Below are 16,969 nucleotides of genomic sequence, written 5' to 3' on the forward strand. Positions count from 1 at the left end.
CCCAGGGAACGCCTTGTCCATGAACTGGACACAACAGGGGAACTCTTGGTGGATCTCGGGTCGGACCAGACATCCTGCCACAACCCGTTCAATGGCGGCTACTACCCTGTGCAGCTCAGCTTCTCAGAGGCCCAGAGCCTCATGTCCTCCAACCCCGCTGTCTTCAAGCACCTGGTGCAGGAAAGGTGGGCAACAGAAAAGAGCAGCAGAGCCTGCACAGTCCTGACCTCTCTGAGCCTCAGCTTCCTTCCTTCAGAGGGGATCACGGTATTCATGGGAATGATGGGAAAAACTAAATTGGTGTTTGTGAAATTCCTAGGGCAGCTCACATGTCCATACTGGGTTCACACTGGAATACCCACACTACCCTGTCTGGTACAATAAACCCCAGAGTTTAGAGGTCCAGGTTTTAAATAGACGTGGGTATCAGTGGCAGTGGGAGCAGTCACTGGGAGCTAGAGGAGGCTGATTGCACAGGAGACTTTCTGGCTTGGGGATGCTTCACGGGGTGGGACTGTGGAGCTGGGTCAGGGGCTGACCATCTGTTTGTTGCAGCCTGAGGAGGCATGTCTCAGCCATCAACAGGTTGGCCCAGGAGAAGTTCTTCTTTTGGGACTATGGTAATGCCTTCCTCTTGGAGGCTCAGCGAGCAGGTAGGCAGAGGGGGAAGCAGGCAAGTGGTGCCTGGGGTCTGTGCGAGCACACCTGGGAAACTCTTCCCTCCCCACTCCATATCCAGAGCTCACCCAGTGAGTACCTGGGAGATCTTATTGTGCCTTTACCAAGTTCTTCCTTCTGGAAGCTGGTTCTGCCAGACAGGCAGGCCTCTCTGGGCCTTACCTTCTCCTTGAATTAAAAAATATAAAAAGGCTCAGCATCCACAAGAGATTGTCTCCTTCCATGCCTTCCTTCATGACCTTTTGCAGGGCACTTGCAGACCTAGTGGGGTGGGGTCCTCAGAGTGGTACCTCTGAGGCTGACAGTGAGTCTATGGGCTATGTCTATTCCCTACGCCTAGACCACACAGATGGCAATATCCCATCTAGAGCTGCACTGGGCGGTTTCTCCTCTTATTTCTCCTAAGGAAAAATCTTGAGATTCTATTCCCAGACTTTCCCGGGGCCCCTGTTTAAATCACTGTCTGTGTGGTCATGGGCGCTCACACAGATAGGTGACTCTGGGCACAGGAGCAGATGTAGAGAAGAAAGGAGCCAGCAAGATGGAGTTCCGCTACCCCTCCTATGTCCAGCACATTATGGGGTGAGTGATGGAAACCCCATTTGGGGTTTTCTAGTACCATTTCTTTTTGGGAGGACCTAGGACTTGGCCTTCTAGCTAGAAGAGCCTCTAGCACTGATCACCACAGGGCTGTGTGCTGAGACTTCGCCCAGCTGGGGAGTAGACAGGCAGTGGTCACAGCATTTCCACATGGCACACATATGCAGAGGGGGCTTCTACGGAGCCTCAGTAAGAGGACCAAGGAGCCTGTGCATACAACCCTGCTGCATGCCCCTTCATTTTCCTAAATGATGTGGCCATCAAACTGTCCTGTGGATGCTAACTCAATCCTGAAGACCAAGACCTGCTATGACTTGAAGCCCTTGTGCCATCTGGCTGTGCAGGGCAGGCCTGAGGAGGGCGAGTAGTCAAGAGAAACGGAGTTGTAGGGGGATCCAGCAGGAACCAGAGCCAAGACAGACCAATGGGCGAGTCTGGACTTTCAGACTCACAGGTCTCAGTGTTCAGAGAGGTGGCCAGAGAAGGATGGAAGACAGACAGGGCCGGAGTCCAGAGAGGTAGACATTACTTTCTGAGCTTTGCTGCTATGGGTGGAGCAGAGCCAGGGGTGGGCTGGGACACTGGGGTACAGAGTGCCTGTGTTTCCCCCAGGGAAGAGAAGCAGGAAGGAGACAGCAGGGATACACCCAGCCTAGCTCAGCAACTGTGGAGCTAAGATGGCCCAAGGCCATAGCATCCCTCTGTCCCACTTCAACTGCCACAGAAGCTGAGTCGCCAGGGAAGGTGGAGCTGAGTCTATGTCACCTAGTTTTCTCAGCTATTTACTTCAGATGGCTGGTTTCCATGTAATCTTTATATGAGTAATTTGAGAAAATGTTTGTCTTTGTCCCAGTTCCCGGTTCCTGCTGCTAGAGGAGAAGTGGTACAAACTTAGAGATGGGAGCCGAAGCCAAGGAGAAGGCAGAGGAGCTAGGAGGGCCTCTAAGACTTATTGTTTAGAAGCCAACAGCTCTCACTGGGTGCTGTCCTCTCCCTTAGGCATGCCTGCACGCCACTCCCCAGCTCAGCAAAATGGTGCAGGCAGCCCAGGAGGTCAGGGCTAAGGAGACACGTGTCCTTGCAGGGATATATTCTCCCAGGGCTTTGGGCCCTTCCGCTGGGTATGCACATCAGGGGACCCCCAGGACCTGGCTGTCACTGATCATCTGGCCACATCTGTACTGGAGAAAGCCATTGCTGATGGAGGTGATACTTCTGGATGGGTGGTGCTCAGGAGTGGTTGCTCTCCCAAATCTCCTGGTGGCTTGTGCCAGATTTTGCATGAATCAAAGGACCACAGGTTGCTGCACAAGGAGACTTCGAGCACTTTCAGAGCTTACTCTCTGAAAGCTGTTCAGAGTGTGAAGCCTGTGCACACATCCCACTCTGCCCTCCAGCCCTGTGCTCAGCTCCACCTCTGTAACTGCTGGTTGCAAAGTCACTGGAGACTAAGTCAGTCAGCTCTCTGTTACCATGACAAACACCTAAGTGAGTGAGCCTTCCTCCTAAGTTGTGGAGGTTTTCTTCAGGCCCCTCTTTCAGAGGTTTCAGCAATGGTCAGTTGGCTCCATTATTTTGGAGTGGAACTCTCTGGGAACAGAATAGGGAAGAGTGACTGGAGTCCCAACATCTCCTTCAAGGCTACACCTCCAATGATGTCACTTCCCCACACTTCTTAATGTTTCCATCATCCTACAATAGTACCACAGGCTGGCAATCCGCCCCACAATCCCCAGGATTTGCTGGGCATTGATGAGGAGCTGCTGGCCCTCTCTGACACAACCCCTCTCCTGCAGACCCTGGGAGTCAGGGGAGGGAGTCATCTGATCATTGGCCTTTTTTCTATGCCCATCAGGAGGACTTATTTACTTTTGTGCGCATGCCACCCCATACCAGGCCCTGTCCACACCCACCTAATGCTCAAGTTCTCTAACACTGGACCCCTGAGCTCATCCTGGTCATCAGTGTAGAGATCTGGTTCTGCCACTGAGCTGAGTGTCTGCTCTTCCTGTGTCTGTATGCCCCTGCTGCTTTGCTAACACACATTGTCCTTTCTAATGTCCTTGCCATCGTCAGTCAAGTGCAAAGAAGAGTCCAGGCCAAGTGGAAGGGAGTGGCTGGAGACTTACACTAGGAAAACTGGCTACTGATTTCTCGGCTTCTCTAGCTCAGAACAGCTGGCTGGCCCTAAGCAAGCACATCTCGGTGTCGGCTGGGTGCCTACTCTCCAGAGCTCTCACACCTAGAGATGTGGTGGCATAAGAATCTCCAGCACAGTCAGCCTCCAGCTACAATGTGGCCTGCCCTTCCCCAGCAGGAACCCTCCAGCCCGGGGAGCTTCCGCCGGGCAGAGCAGACAGGTGCTGAGGACCTCCAGGACAGACTACATTGCGGAGCTCTAGAGTAGTAAGCAGTGATGAGCTCAAGTGCTGCCTTCATCCCAGATACAATTTTAAAGTGTGAGATTATTTAAGTCATGCGTCGATGTGCTCGGTGTTGACCTCTGAGTCTCGGCTCTTACGTTACCAGTCCGCCCCCATGAGCTAATCAGACCTGCTGTGCATCATCCTGGCCATTCATTTCCACTTTAGGGCCTGTCTTCCCTCTCTCTGGAATTCTGTTCCCACAGAGCTGCTCAGCATTGAGGACTGTGACCTTGCCTTTCTTGGGGAGCCTTTATCCCCCTAATGCATTACCCTGGTAACCAGCTCATCACACTCTTGTGCATAGCTAACTGTAGTTCTTGTTGCTGTGCCTGGCTCCATGTCTGGTATACAGTACATACTCAATAGTTGTTCTTTGAGGAAATGAATTCATCAGCAGTGTGCTGCATAGGCCCAGACATTAATTCATTATCACTGTACTCATTAATAATTATTTAATCATTGGACTCATTCTCAAATTCATGCATGTACTCCAGGATCACGCATATAAGGGATCACACATGAACTCCAGCTGCATACATATGTACAGCAGAAAAAAAATGTTAGGGCCCCTGGCAAGCAGCTTCCAAGATCTAAGATACCCTTCCCTTTTTTCTCTACAGTGAAGGCATCTGTGAAGCTACAGTATATGGATAATATACGCTGGATCCGGGAGGCTGCCAAGCATCAGCTGGTGAGAGTTTAGCCTGGGGACAAATGGGTACTGCAGAGTCCTGGAGGAGGCTGAACTGCCAAGAAACTACCCAGAACCAAGGTGCAGTCATAGGGGTCTCAGCACAGTCCTGGGACCCATCTTGCCATGCCCTAAGGGATGTAAACCCTGTGTCATGTGACCGTTGACAGCAGCACTAAAGTGGCCACCTTATCCAGGAAAGTGCATTGTAAAAGGGTGTCTGAGTAGCAACATGGAGAAACTGGAGGCCTTAGACGATGTTGGTGGGAGTCTAAAGCAGCATAATCTGACCATCCCGTGCTGTCTGTAGACCTAACAGGATAGAAACAGATTTCAGGATCCTATGGGTGCTATAGCTAAAATGCCAAAGCAGTCTAAGGAGTTCTTGGGAGATAAATGGATCAACAAAATGTCTCTCTTTATCATACAACAAGTAAGGGCATTCTGTAGTCACTGCCACCTGGGCAAAACTGAAGAACACGATGTTAAGTGAAATAAACCAGTCACAGAACAACAAACTCATGCAAGATGCCACTCGAATGCAGCCCCTAGAGTAGGCAAGTCATAGACATGGAGTTAGCGGGGTGAATGCCAGGGCTGGGAGGGCATGAAGAGTCAGTGTTTCGTGGGGATGGCATTTTGGTTTGGAAAGATGAAAAGATTCTGGAACTAGATGGTGGTCCAGCTGCACAGCACTGACAGGCTCATGTCACCAGGCAGCATACTGGAATGTTATTAATGTTTGTCAAATGTATGTTATGTCAGCTAGGGTTTCTATTGCTGTGATGAAACACCATGATGAAAAGCAAGATGGGGAAGAAAAGGTTTATCTGGACTCTGACCGTCCCTTTCTTGGGAGGCCTTTATTCCCCAATGCACTACCCTAGTAACCAGATCATCATAGCCAACAGTACTTGTGTCTGAGCCTGGCTCGGTGTCTGGTACACAGTAGATACAAATCAATAGTTGTTCTTGTAGTTCATCACTGAAGGAATTCAGGACAGAGACTCACAAAAGGCAGAAGAACCTGGAGGCAGGAGCTTACTCAGAGGCCATGGAGGGGTGCTGTTCACTATCTTGCTCCTCATGACTTGATCAACCTGCTTTCTTATAGAACCCAGGACCACCAGCCCAGGGGTGGCACCACCCACAATGGGTTGGGCCCTACCTCACCAATCACTAAGAAAACATCCTACATCTGGATCTTATGGAAGCATTTTCTCAGTCGAGATTCTCTCCTTTCAGATAACTCTAGCTTGCGTCGAATTAACATAAAACTAGTCATGACAGTGTATTTTACTGATTTTTTTTATTTTAATGAGGAGGATAAAGGGGGTATCGTGGGGCTCTGGAGCAGCAAACAAGGTCTTCCTTCATCCAGTTACTCCACCGTCTCTGGAGTACCTGTGGCTCAGGCGCCTGAACTGGCTGTGACAGTCCCACTGAGCCTCCATCTATGACACGGAGGCAATGGTGCTGGATCTTGCAGTGTGCCTCTGTGACCCTTGCTGGGCACAGCTCTGCCCAGGCCCAGAGCTGAGCACATGGTCAAGGACAGCACCAGCAGGGGACAGATGGTTGGCCAGAAAAGGTGTCTGATAATAGAGAACCATTGCCAGGCCCTGGTTAGAGAGGAAATTAAATAAAGAAGAAACATTTGGTCCACACATGACTATGGTAGCTAGCAACCCACCCCCTGTAGCAGCCCCAGGTTTCAGAGCCAGGAGGGAACTGTCCCCATCATGGGCCATCCTATCCTAGGGTCATAGTTTGCATGTGTGCCCCCATAAAACAATGTGCCAGCCACAGTCTCTATGACTCAAGTTCAAGCCATGGAGCCTGGGGCTGGGGTAGAAGGAGGGCTTCAGGCAGAATACACAAGGCATTCAGAGAGGCTGGAGGAGCTGGTGACAGGGTGCAACTATCTGGGGCTGCCACAGGGGGTGGGTTCTCCTCAGTTAACCTCTCCTAAAAATCTTCCTAGTGTACCACACGTGTGTTTTCATGAGCCTTCTAAATCCAGCCAGGCTGACCATGAAGACTGACTACCACAGTCATGTTACATCAGTTCTTCCTCATTCTTCCCCCAAGAAATTTGAACACCTCATGGCTCCGATTCAGACTTAACAGATTAAAAAGAAAAAAGAAAAAAAGAAGAGAAAAAAAGGACCAGAGGTGCCTGGAGAAAATAAGTCCCTTTGCCAGATCCATTGAGGACACTGGGTCCACTGTCCATGTCAGCTCTGTGCTCAGTAAGACGCGAGTGTCCCCATTACTTGTCCCTGCCCTCTTTTGCACAATTTTGTCCAGCTTCCCAAGTAGGAGGGTCAGACATGCAGCACATCCTTTAGAAAAACTATAGTTCATCAGCCCAGGAGCTGCCAGCATCTGAGAAGGAGATATCTTTTAAATTGTGGTAGATAGATAGATAGATAGATAGATAGATAGATAGATAGATAGATAGATAGATAGATAGATAGATAGATAGATAGATACATGCATGCATACATACATACATACATACATACATACATACATAGATGGACAGATGGACAGGCGGACAGACAGATAGACAGACAGATGGACAGACAGACAGATAGAGGTGCAAATCTTATGACCCTAATTTAAGCATTTCAGGGTATCGTTTTAGGGTGTGAAGCACATTCAGTGCTGTCTTGCTGCCCTGGCCATCCATTTCCAGAACTTTCTCAACACTATCCACCCCCCATTCCCAGCCCAGGGTGCTCTAGGGATCCCCTAAGAGTCGGGTAAGGCAGAGTTTGTGCAGTATTTGTTTAGTCCTGACTAGCTGGCTCCCTCTGCCAGTCTCAAGTCTTTCTGTGCAGCATGAGTCAGAATCTCTGCCCTTCCACAGCTGGAAGGTTATAGTTTTCCATCTATAACCCAGGTTGGGGCTTGGTTTCAAGATCCCAGTAGATAACACAGCCTGCTTAGATCCTTAATACATATGACTTTGTGTTAGCACAGAACTTACACAGGTCCTTCATGTACCTTACATTGCTTTTGGATGACTTGTTAGACCTAAAACAAGGTAGAGGCCATGCAAAATTAAGTATTGAGTCACTTAGGAAATATTCACAAGGAAAAAAAGCCCATCCACATTCAATACAGATGGGTTTTTCTTTTCTGAATGTATACCTGTGTGTGTGTGTGTGTGTGTGTGTGTACATGTTTACATGTGTGTGCTGATTGATGTACATGTGTTTCTGTGTTTGAGGCCAGAAGTCGATCTTGAGTTTCTCCCTTGCTTTGTCTTCCCTGTTTGACTTCCTGAGGCAGGGTCTCTAGTTCGACCCAGCACTCACTGTTCAGCTTCCTAGGCTGCTTCAAAGATCCCATGTCGGTTCAAGGCAGGTGGGCTGCCTTGCATGCTTGGCTTTTATGTGGTGCTGAGGGTCTGAACTCTGGTCCTCATACTTGCATGAAAAACATTTGATGCACTCAAGTATCTCCTCTAAAATTTTCCTGATTTTTTTAAGATATGATCTTATGTAGCCCTGGCTATCCTGGAACTCACTATATAGCCTCAAACTCAGAGGCTTGCCTCTGCCTCCAGAGTGCTGGCATTAAATGTATAAACCACTACACCCAGCTTTCCTGTACACTCTTGATCGTGGCTTGTTGAATGTGCAGGGGCAGAAGCTGGAGACACAGGCTCTGTTCTATCATGTGGATAGACCACATTTTACCTGTCCATGCTTCAGCTGCTGAACACCTGTGTTTTCACCTCTCAGTCTTGAGAACAATGCTGCCACATTCACATCTTAGACACCTACACCCAGGGAGTCTGGATTAATCTCTGTAGGGTCCACACACCAGCCCAAATTACTGCAGCCATCACCAAATGGCATCCTGGCTGAGAACTGTGGAGCTAAGAAACGACCCTCTTTCATTCCTGAACACTCCCTGGCATTTCCTTCCAGGGGTGCAGCACAAGAGCCTGAGGTCTGAGTCCTGACCTATAGGGAGGTTACCCATCTCTTTGGGCCTCAGTCTCCTCATCTGTGTGATCAAGCTTGTGACAGTAATGCAGTGTTTTCCTGAGGACTCAGCTGTAGACTGTGGGGAGAGTTCTTGCAACAAGTCAGGCTTGACCAAGTCTCACATTATGGTTCTGTTATGATGTAGAAAGGGCTCAAGGAGTCAGACTCCACAATAGGAATACTCCATGGTACACATAGGGTCAGTTGTAGGGTTTTTTTAAGGATTGACCCTAAGGAAAGTGACATAGAAGGGAATGAGGTATCCCAGGCCTCATGAAAAGGCCATTTGTGGACATGCATTGACCCACCACTGTAGTTTCTAGTGGGCTTGATGGGAGCTGTGCCCCAAGGCCCCGTACTTCAGAGCTGCTGTGCATCTCTGGTCCTCAGAGGTCTCCCTAGATGGGCCAGCAGGCTCTGCTATCACTCATGTCTCTCCCATTCCAAGCTCTTGGATGCATTTTGGCTGAGCCGCTTTCTCATTCTCTCCTCTGCAGGTGGTGGGATCCCAGGCAAGGATCCTGTACTCAGACCAGAAAGGCCGAGTGGCCATCGCTGTGGCCATTAACCAGGCCATCGCCAGTGGGAAGATCAAGGTGACTGACAGAGCCTGTGCTATAAGAAGGCTTCATAGACGTCTTATCACAAAGGCCCTGCTTAGGGCCTCCTCCCAGCTAGGACTTCCCTCACACCCCAGTCTGACCTTCCCACCTCTCCAATCCTCTGAGACAGATGTTGCCACCCCTCCCTGCCCTGCTAACAAGGACCTTTCACCATCCCTGGCTGAGTGCCCTTGTAGGGATTCTAGGTTCTCTGAAGTCTTTGGACTCTGTGGAGCAGATGGACAGAGGGCCCTAGTGAAGAACTGCTCTGGGAACCTGGCCCCACTTGAGAGGGAGGCAAGGGAGAGGGAAGGAGAGCAGGAGGCCTTAGCATCCTCCCAGAATCCCAACTCTGAGCATACGTCACTGTGGAGGGAGAACTAGAGAGGAGGAGTGAGCAGGCTTATTCAAACACGAGTCCCAGTGGTGCCTCTTTTGCTGTAGCCTGGGCGAGTCAGGTCACTCTGACCTGTGTTTCTCTATTCAGTGTAAAGACTAGCATGCCAAAAGCCCCACCGTGGGTGTGAGGTTCAAGTGAGTCACAGTCCACAAAAATAATGCCACATGTCCTTTCTGAGTTACCTAGTTCAAACCCAAGCTTGCTCACCCTTCTCACACCTCTGGGGACCCAGAACCCTGCACCCATGTGCTTGAAGTAGCTGGTTTCTCCTTTCCTTCTTGTTCTGGGAGCTTGTGTCCTATTCTTGGCGGCATTGTTCTGTCTGCAGTACTGGGAATGCTACTCAGAGGTGAGGGAGAGCTAATGAAAGGTGTGATCTGTGGAAAGTCATCCCTGCAGATAGCCCAGCCTCAGAGCCCAGGGTGACACCTGCAGCAAGAATGGCAGCCTGAGCTCCTTGGGACACTTCCCTGAAGCCTACTGTGTGTGAGGGCTGCTAAGAAGAGCCTGCAGACATCCACGCTAGCACACTCTCCCTCTGTCTTTGGTTCACTGGACAACATTGGATAGAGTCCTACTGTGCCGGAGCCTCGGGACATAGCAGAGGGCAGGGAGCTGGTGACATACAATATGCAGATGAAAGTTAGGAGGTGTTTATAGGTACCGTGAGCCCTGGTGGTGAGATGGGGACCCGTGGTTGGACAGGACAGGCTTTCCTGGACTGCTGATATTCAACTGAACCCTGAGTGACCAGAGGGGCCAGAGCAGCTTTAGCACAAAGATGAAGTCATAGGCACAGAATGGCCTGTTCAAGGAAGGCAAGGGAATCTGGGGTCTTCTGAGTTCCAGGGAGAACTCAATCCTCCCAGGAGGCTGCATCAAGTTTGCAGAGCCTCTGAACTCCCAAGAACCACCGGGAAGAGAGGGCTAGCTGTATCTTCTTCAATGTGAACTTTGACGAAGTTGCCTGGGCCAGGCCTAGAAACAGCATTTCTTCGTTGGACACAAGTGGCAGTCCTCATGGACACTAGTAACTGTTCCCTTTAACCGTAGTCAGGATGATACCTGACCATGCAGTTGCCCCTGTCTCCCCGGTTGCCATCTTGCTAGCTCTGGGTCCCCTTTGCCCACCACTTTCCCTCTGACCTCATGTGGCTCTAGGAAAAGCTTACTCTCATGATGAAAGTAGGCTATGCACAGCACAAATAACTTGAGTCCATCTGTCCTCGGCCATACCTGTTGCACTTCTGGGGTTAGCTGCCCTCTACCATACGGATACAGGTAGGAAAGCTGCCCACTGTACCTACTGGGTCCCCAGGGGTCCTGAAATCTTTAGAATAGAGGGAACATTGTTTGCACATGTGACTAATTTCACCAAGTGGGTTTGTCCTCACAGACACCAGCAGCACAAAACGGGTCCCAGCAATTACCTAGCCCAGATAATCAAGGCCCAGGGAGGGGAGCTAACACCCTTGACATCATACAGGGAATTTTGTCCACACCCCTGCTTCCCAGGTCACAAGGGGACGCCTCCTAGCTGTGCCTGTCCACACCTTCACTCATGTACCTAAGGCTGTTTTCTAGCCCCGTTCCTCTCTGCAAAGGCTCAGGGACCAAACTTCCCAAGGGTGGAGCCCAGGCTTGATATAGCATGTACAGGTTTACATCCCAGCTTACCAGCTGTCAAGCTCTTTGGTGTAAGCCAAGTTCCTCGGCTTTTTTGTGCCTCTGTCATGTCGCCTACAAAGTGAGCATGTTAGCAGTCCTGCTGTCAGGATAGGGTTCTTGTGCAGGTGTGTGATCTCATGCTGGCATATCGCACTGATGCCAGCTGGTACACAGGAACCTAGCAAAAGCTTCAGGTATTTGCTTTTGCTAGAGTGGGCCTATTTTCAAGGTGGAGACATCCAAACAATATCTGGAGTGGTCCCCCTTTCATCCTCTGCCTCAGGCCCGCAGGCCTGGTAGACACTACTGACTGATATACCCTTCCCTGCCCCCTGCAGGCACCAGTGGTCCTGAGCCGTGACCACCATGATGTGAGTGGCACTGACAGCCCCTTTAGAGAGACTTCGAATATTTATGACGGTTCTGCCTTCTGCGCAGGTGAGGAAGACCAACGGATTTTTGTCCCTCAACGTTAGCCAGCTGAGGAGGTGCACAGCATAGTGCCAGCAATTCTGGCAGCTGACTGCGATGGGGCAGTGTGGTTTAAGCTTAAGAATTAGTAGCATCCTAGGTAACATAGGAAGGCCTCATCTCAGAGGGAGGAAGTCGATTTACCATCTTCCAGGTTCTGGGCTGCAGGCTTTCCTCCTCCTCCTCCTCCTCCTCCTCCTCCTCCTCCTCCTCCTCCTCCTCCTCCTCCCACTCCTCCTCCTCCTCTTCCTTCTCCTCCTCTTCTTCCTCTTTATCCTCTTTCTTTTCCTCCTCTTCCCTTCCTTCTCTTTTTCTTCTTCTCCCTCCTCCTCTTCTTCCCCACCCAGCACTAAGAATGGGAGAGCCTAGGTTCCCTGATCTCTGTGAGAATTTAGGGTGAGAGGGTAGATTAAGGAGTTACAGGAGGAAGCTGCAGTTTTATGCCTGTGTCTCCCGGATGGCAAATGGCAACTTTCACAGACCTACTGACATCTGCCCTTCAACACGTCAGATGCTTAGAAGGCAGCTGGAAGGGGTTCTGTTTCACCATGGGGCCTGGCTCCGTGGTTTGCTGGCTCTGTGGCTGTCCTATAACAATAGGCTTGCTTCTGCTGCAGCAAAATGGCTGAGGAAAACAAAAAATAGGACTGAAATAGTGAGTGTCTAGTCACTTGTAGCCAGCACACTGACAAAGCACTGTCTCTAGTAAAGGAAGCCAGAGGCATGTGCTTGTTCATGTAGGATGACTTCTCAACTGAGCATGCTCAGTTGGAGCTCATGCATCTTCAGATATTGCTCAGTCAAAAAAAAATGTTGGACAGGAATGCCTCCTGGGTAGAGAAAATAAACAAATTTGTCTAAGTCATCTAAAAGCTTGATCCAGAATGACTTGTGGGTTTCTCTGGAGAGCTTTATCTGAAGCAAAACTACTTGGAGGAGCTATCCGCATTTAAAGAGCTAGCACATTCATTTGCTGGGGTGGTCACCTCTCAAGTTCTGCTGCCAAGGTAGAGACCTCACTTCTCTGATGGAGTCAAAAAGTGTCATTCCTTTTCAATCCCTGCCTTAAGCATGAACGAGAATTCAGTGCCAGCGAGTGTAGTTGTAGGGAAGGATGATAGGTACACCTGGACTTGGTCCACTTCCCCTGCTCCCTCTGTTTCTACACTCCCCTGTCTCTGTTCCCTCACTTCCCTGACACACTGTTCTTCAGTCCCAAGCATTAGAATAAGTCTGTCCGGCCCTCAGGACCACCTAGTACAAGGAATGATGGTGCATGCTTCTCTTTCTCTGTAGACATGGCCGTGCAGAACTTCGTGGGAGATGCCTGTCGTGGTGCCACCTGGGTTGCACTTCACAACGGAGGGGGTGTAGGCTGGTAAGAAGACATCAGAAAGCAGGCTGTGGGCTGATGTGGAGACCATGGGGTCCTCTTGGGGCAGGGGCAGATCCAGGAGCCCATAGTTCTTGGACTTAGGTCCCTGGCCACTTGTTCTATTGAGGGCTTTGTGTGAATACATTCCTCATGTGATCTGGGAACCAGGGGTCAGCATGTTGGGGTGCAAAGGATGGAGGGACAGAGATGGAGACTTCTATAAAGCAACTCCAGCAGTTTGGCCTGTACCTATCACATAGGACATAAAGGCCAGCAAAAATAACAGCCACATTCATTTCTATCTTCCCATTCCCCACATAACTATCTCCCTTGAAAGAGTGGGAGTGCATCATTGCTAGGACAGAAGGTTCTAGGCTCCCCACTCTCCCCAGCTCACACAGCTCACTTTCCAGTCAGAACCAGGGCAGGGTCATTGGGGCCTCTATGACGATCTCTGAGTTATTCATCTTTCTGGTCCTGTGACAGTAGAGATCCCCAGCTTGTCAAGAGGAAAGTCTTATCTAGCTCACAGCTTCCCAGGTTGCAGTCCGTGGTCAGTTGACCACACTGCATTAAGGCAGCACAGTATGGCAGGATCCTTGAGGAATGCACACAGAACCATTCATTCATGACAGGGAAAAGAAGAAACCAAGATCTCCTACAGTCCTGCCTGCAAAGGCACTTCTCAAGGACTTGAAGACCTCCCACAAGGCCCCACCCTGTAAAAGTTCCACCACCTCCCTCAAGGGAACATTTAACATTCAAACCCTAGGGATCTCTTTCTAATTGGCATTGGCCATTCCTCTGCTGCTGAAAATATTAACTCAGATTCCTCAGACTAGATCTATGCAGCAGCATTCACCAATCTCTTTCAGTATTCCCACTCACAGAATCAAAGAAAAAAAAAACATAGGCTTTACAGATGAAGAAACTGAGGCTCAGAGGGTTTGCCTCTGCTAGGAAAGTGTCTTGTCTGGGATTCTCAGAGCAATTCAAAGCTGGAGCTGCTCTGATTTCTTTCCTTATTTCTTCCTTGTCCAAGGTATCACTGAGTAGAGAATTGTTCAGCTTCCATGTGTATGTGGGCTTTCTGTTGTTTTTGTTGCTATTGAAGACGAGCCTTATCCCATAGTGATCTGATAGGAGGCATGGAATTAGTTTGATCGTCTTATATCTGTTGACGTCTTAGAGCTGCTCTGAGCAGTCAGGAGCGCTATGGCCTGTGAGAAAGACACACACATACACATACACACAGAGGGGGGGAGGGAGGGAGGGGGATGGTGGGGGAGAGGGAGTATGGACTGGTTCCAGGCAAGCCTCTCTGTCCTGAAGAGCCAAGTCCTTCCATTAACCAGCTTCCCGGTGCATTCAGATGGCTGGCCTGGTCTCATGCCCACCACGACTAAAACTCTTAGCTGCAATCCAGTCAGGTGGCTTTAATTAATGGAAAATGTGACCATAGTGCGTGTCTTAGCTGGAGAAAAACCGCCCGGAAAAGAGCTCCCTGGTTATGGAGCTCAGAGGAGGGGATGAGTGTGACAGTTAGACTGAAGCTTGCCCCAAGCCTCACAAGACAAACAGCAGATGGTCTGGGAACTCAGCAGGGAGGATATAGGACCCACCACCGCCAAAGGGGCTGAGGGACCTGGCTCACTGGGTAGTGTCTCCAGGGACAAACCACACCCAGCTCTGTGGCTTTAGTTTCTTCCTTGTTTGTCAGGAATCTAAGAATCTAAGCTGTTTGCCCTCAGGCTTCTTGACTTGCTTCTCCACTTCCTGGACTGTCTCCTAGTGTGCTGCCGCTGAGAGGCTCTTCCCTGTGCAAGGTCACCACCCACAGCTGTGTGTCAACTTTAGCTCGCTCCCTGGCCTTGGCCTCATCACAGTCCCTCATTTGGAGTGTCTGTTTTTGTGCTGTGTGTCCACTTGGCACCATCACTGCAGTTTCGTGTGCTCCAGACCATGCCTACAGGACATGGTCATTCGGTCAGGTCACTGAGTGGGAGCAACTGAACCTTAGAAAAGTCTTTTCTGGGCTATTTCTATAGGAAAGGATGGCAAGTGGGTAGACTTCATATCATTTCACAGGCCAGGTAAGCTGAGGCAGCCTCTGGGCAGTCAGTCATCTGGGCAACCACGTGGGGCATGGCAGCTTTCAGCCAGCCTTCCTGTATGCCCATTTGTTCTTTATCATTGTTTTTGGGGACTCTGTGAAACAACCTCCCTCCCTTCTCGGAGCACTACTGGAGACCAGGGTGTGGCTCAGCGCTAGAGCACTTGGCCATAGTGTACACAACCTGGATACAGTGAGAAAGGTTGTTTCCCATTCTGATGGACAAGCATGCATCAACCAGATGATGATGTGTGTGGGAGGGTGGTTCTTGGAGGGATCCATGAAGTGGACAAGACAGGCTCAGAAGCACAATTATCTGAGAAGCCGCTCTGTTCAGCTGGCCACATGACTTTTTATGATGCAGAGGTCCATGTGACAAGACTTCCCCCTGTGATGGTAATCTTCTCAAGCTAATGCCTCAAGTCTTTCAAGCATTTCTGCTCCAGGCAAGATGATGCAGAGAGTTAGCTGGAAACTGTTCTGTCTCTTGCAGGGGTGAAGTGATCAATGGGGGATTTGGCCTTGTTCTAGATGGAACCCCAGAGGCTGAGCAGAAAGCCAGGATGATGCTCAGCTGGGATGTCTCCAATGGTGTAAGTCCCCTGAACTCTTCAGCTCCTCACTACCCTCTCTCCTCCATGGCCCTACCTATCCAGGTTGGAAGTCTAGACTGCGGTTCTGGCCCTTCCCCAGTAAGGGCTCCATTTCAAGCTCTTCCAGGGCTCCCTCTTTTTTAAAGGGTTTATTTTTATTTGTGTGTGTGTGTGTGTGTGTGTGTGTGTGTGCCATGTATGTGCCATGTATGTGCCTTGTACCCTCAAGGGTCAGAACAGGCCATCAGATCCCTTGGAACTGGAGATACTGTTGTGAGCCACCATGTGGGTACTGGGAACTGAGCCTAGGTCCTCTGGAAGAACAGCCAGAGCTCCTGACTAGCCAGTCATCTCCCTAGACCCCAGGGCTCTTCTTTCACCATCCCTTCCCAACTATTTTTCCACACTTCCCTTTGGCTATCCTTGTCTCTGGTCCCCCCCTGCAGTACAGCTTCTGTGCATGCAGATGGACCCTGGTGGGCTCAGCTTCCTCCTGAAGCACCCCCTGCAATGGTGTTGATGTCTCACGCTTTGGGGGCTGTGATGGAACCCGGGCCTCAGGCATGCTCACTCCATCATTGCGCTGTGCCCTGACCTCAGGATTTCCCTTTGAAGGCTCATCTCTCACTGCTTTGTGTTGCTGTTCCTTTTTTGCTGTGCTGGGTGTGTCTGACAGTTACACCAACAGTCACCGCCACTTTTGAAGGCAGCCAAAGACCGCATTTTAGAAGCTAGATAAACCTGCAGTCCTACCATTGTAGCACAGCATCCTGAAGGGGGAATGGGACAGATTCCTCTCCCAAACCACATCTCAGGCAACCCAGACTGCCCAACCAGAGCATGGAGATCAGGTGACAATGAAGAAAGGTGATTAGGGTTTGAGCAAGCTGAGGGGGGTTCCATAGCAAAGGACCAGAGTGCAAACTCAAGCTCTGGGTGACAGAGGTTGTACCCAGAGGCTGGTGCAGGCGGGGAGGAGCCACTAAACTACAGCACTTCAGCAGGGATCAGGGATCTGCATCCTGGCACTAGGAGTTACAGTGAGACATTATAGGGTTTCCTTCTAGGAACCCCTCTGTCATTGGTATGGATATAGGTCAGGGGGTAGCGTGGAGATGGTTGGTGGCAGCTTGATGGGAAGGTGACAGGGCCATCACTTAGGACAGACCAGGCACAAGGAAAGAAGCAGGCCAAGGAAGGATCTTGCAGCTGGTGGTGAGGATTCTGGAAGGAGAAAAGATGAATGAGAGCTAGGGATGCGCTCGTTCTGACCAGGCAGTGCCCTCTATAAATGTCAGGTCGTTCTTAGGGATGGGAGGTAGGGCTGGTTTCAGATTGAAAGGAGGGT

The 16,969-nt window shown here is 50.2% G+C and overlaps 1 protein-coding gene across 1 annotated transcript in view; it reads left to right on the forward strand.

Annotated features, from left to right (window-relative positions):
• Uroc1 (urocanate hydratase 1) overlaps window positions 1-16,969 on the forward strand; it is a 30,664-nt gene that overhangs the window by 12,179 nt on the left and 1,516 nt on the right. The window contains exons 11-19 of the mRNA XM_052172616.1: window positions 6-185; window positions 556-653; window positions 1,188-1,260; window positions 2,363-2,484; window positions 4,325-4,395; window positions 8,897-8,995; window positions 11,408-11,507; window positions 12,837-12,918; window positions 15,522-15,621. Coding sequence (XP_052028576.1) covers window positions 6-185; window positions 556-653; window positions 1,188-1,260; window positions 2,363-2,484; window positions 4,325-4,395; window positions 8,897-8,995; window positions 11,408-11,507; window positions 12,837-12,918; window positions 15,522-15,621 — 925 coding nt within the window. The remainder of the gene's footprint in view (window positions 1-5; window positions 186-555; window positions 654-1,187; window positions 1,261-2,362; window positions 2,485-4,324; window positions 4,396-8,896; window positions 8,996-11,407; window positions 11,508-12,836; window positions 12,919-15,521; window positions 15,622-16,969) is intronic.

This window comes from Apodemus sylvaticus, chromosome 2 (genome assembly GCF_947179515.1).
Source record: "Apodemus sylvaticus chromosome 2, mApoSyl1.1, whole genome shotgun sequence".
Lineage (NCBI taxonomy): Eukaryota > Metazoa > Chordata > Mammalia > Rodentia > Muridae > Apodemus > Apodemus sylvaticus.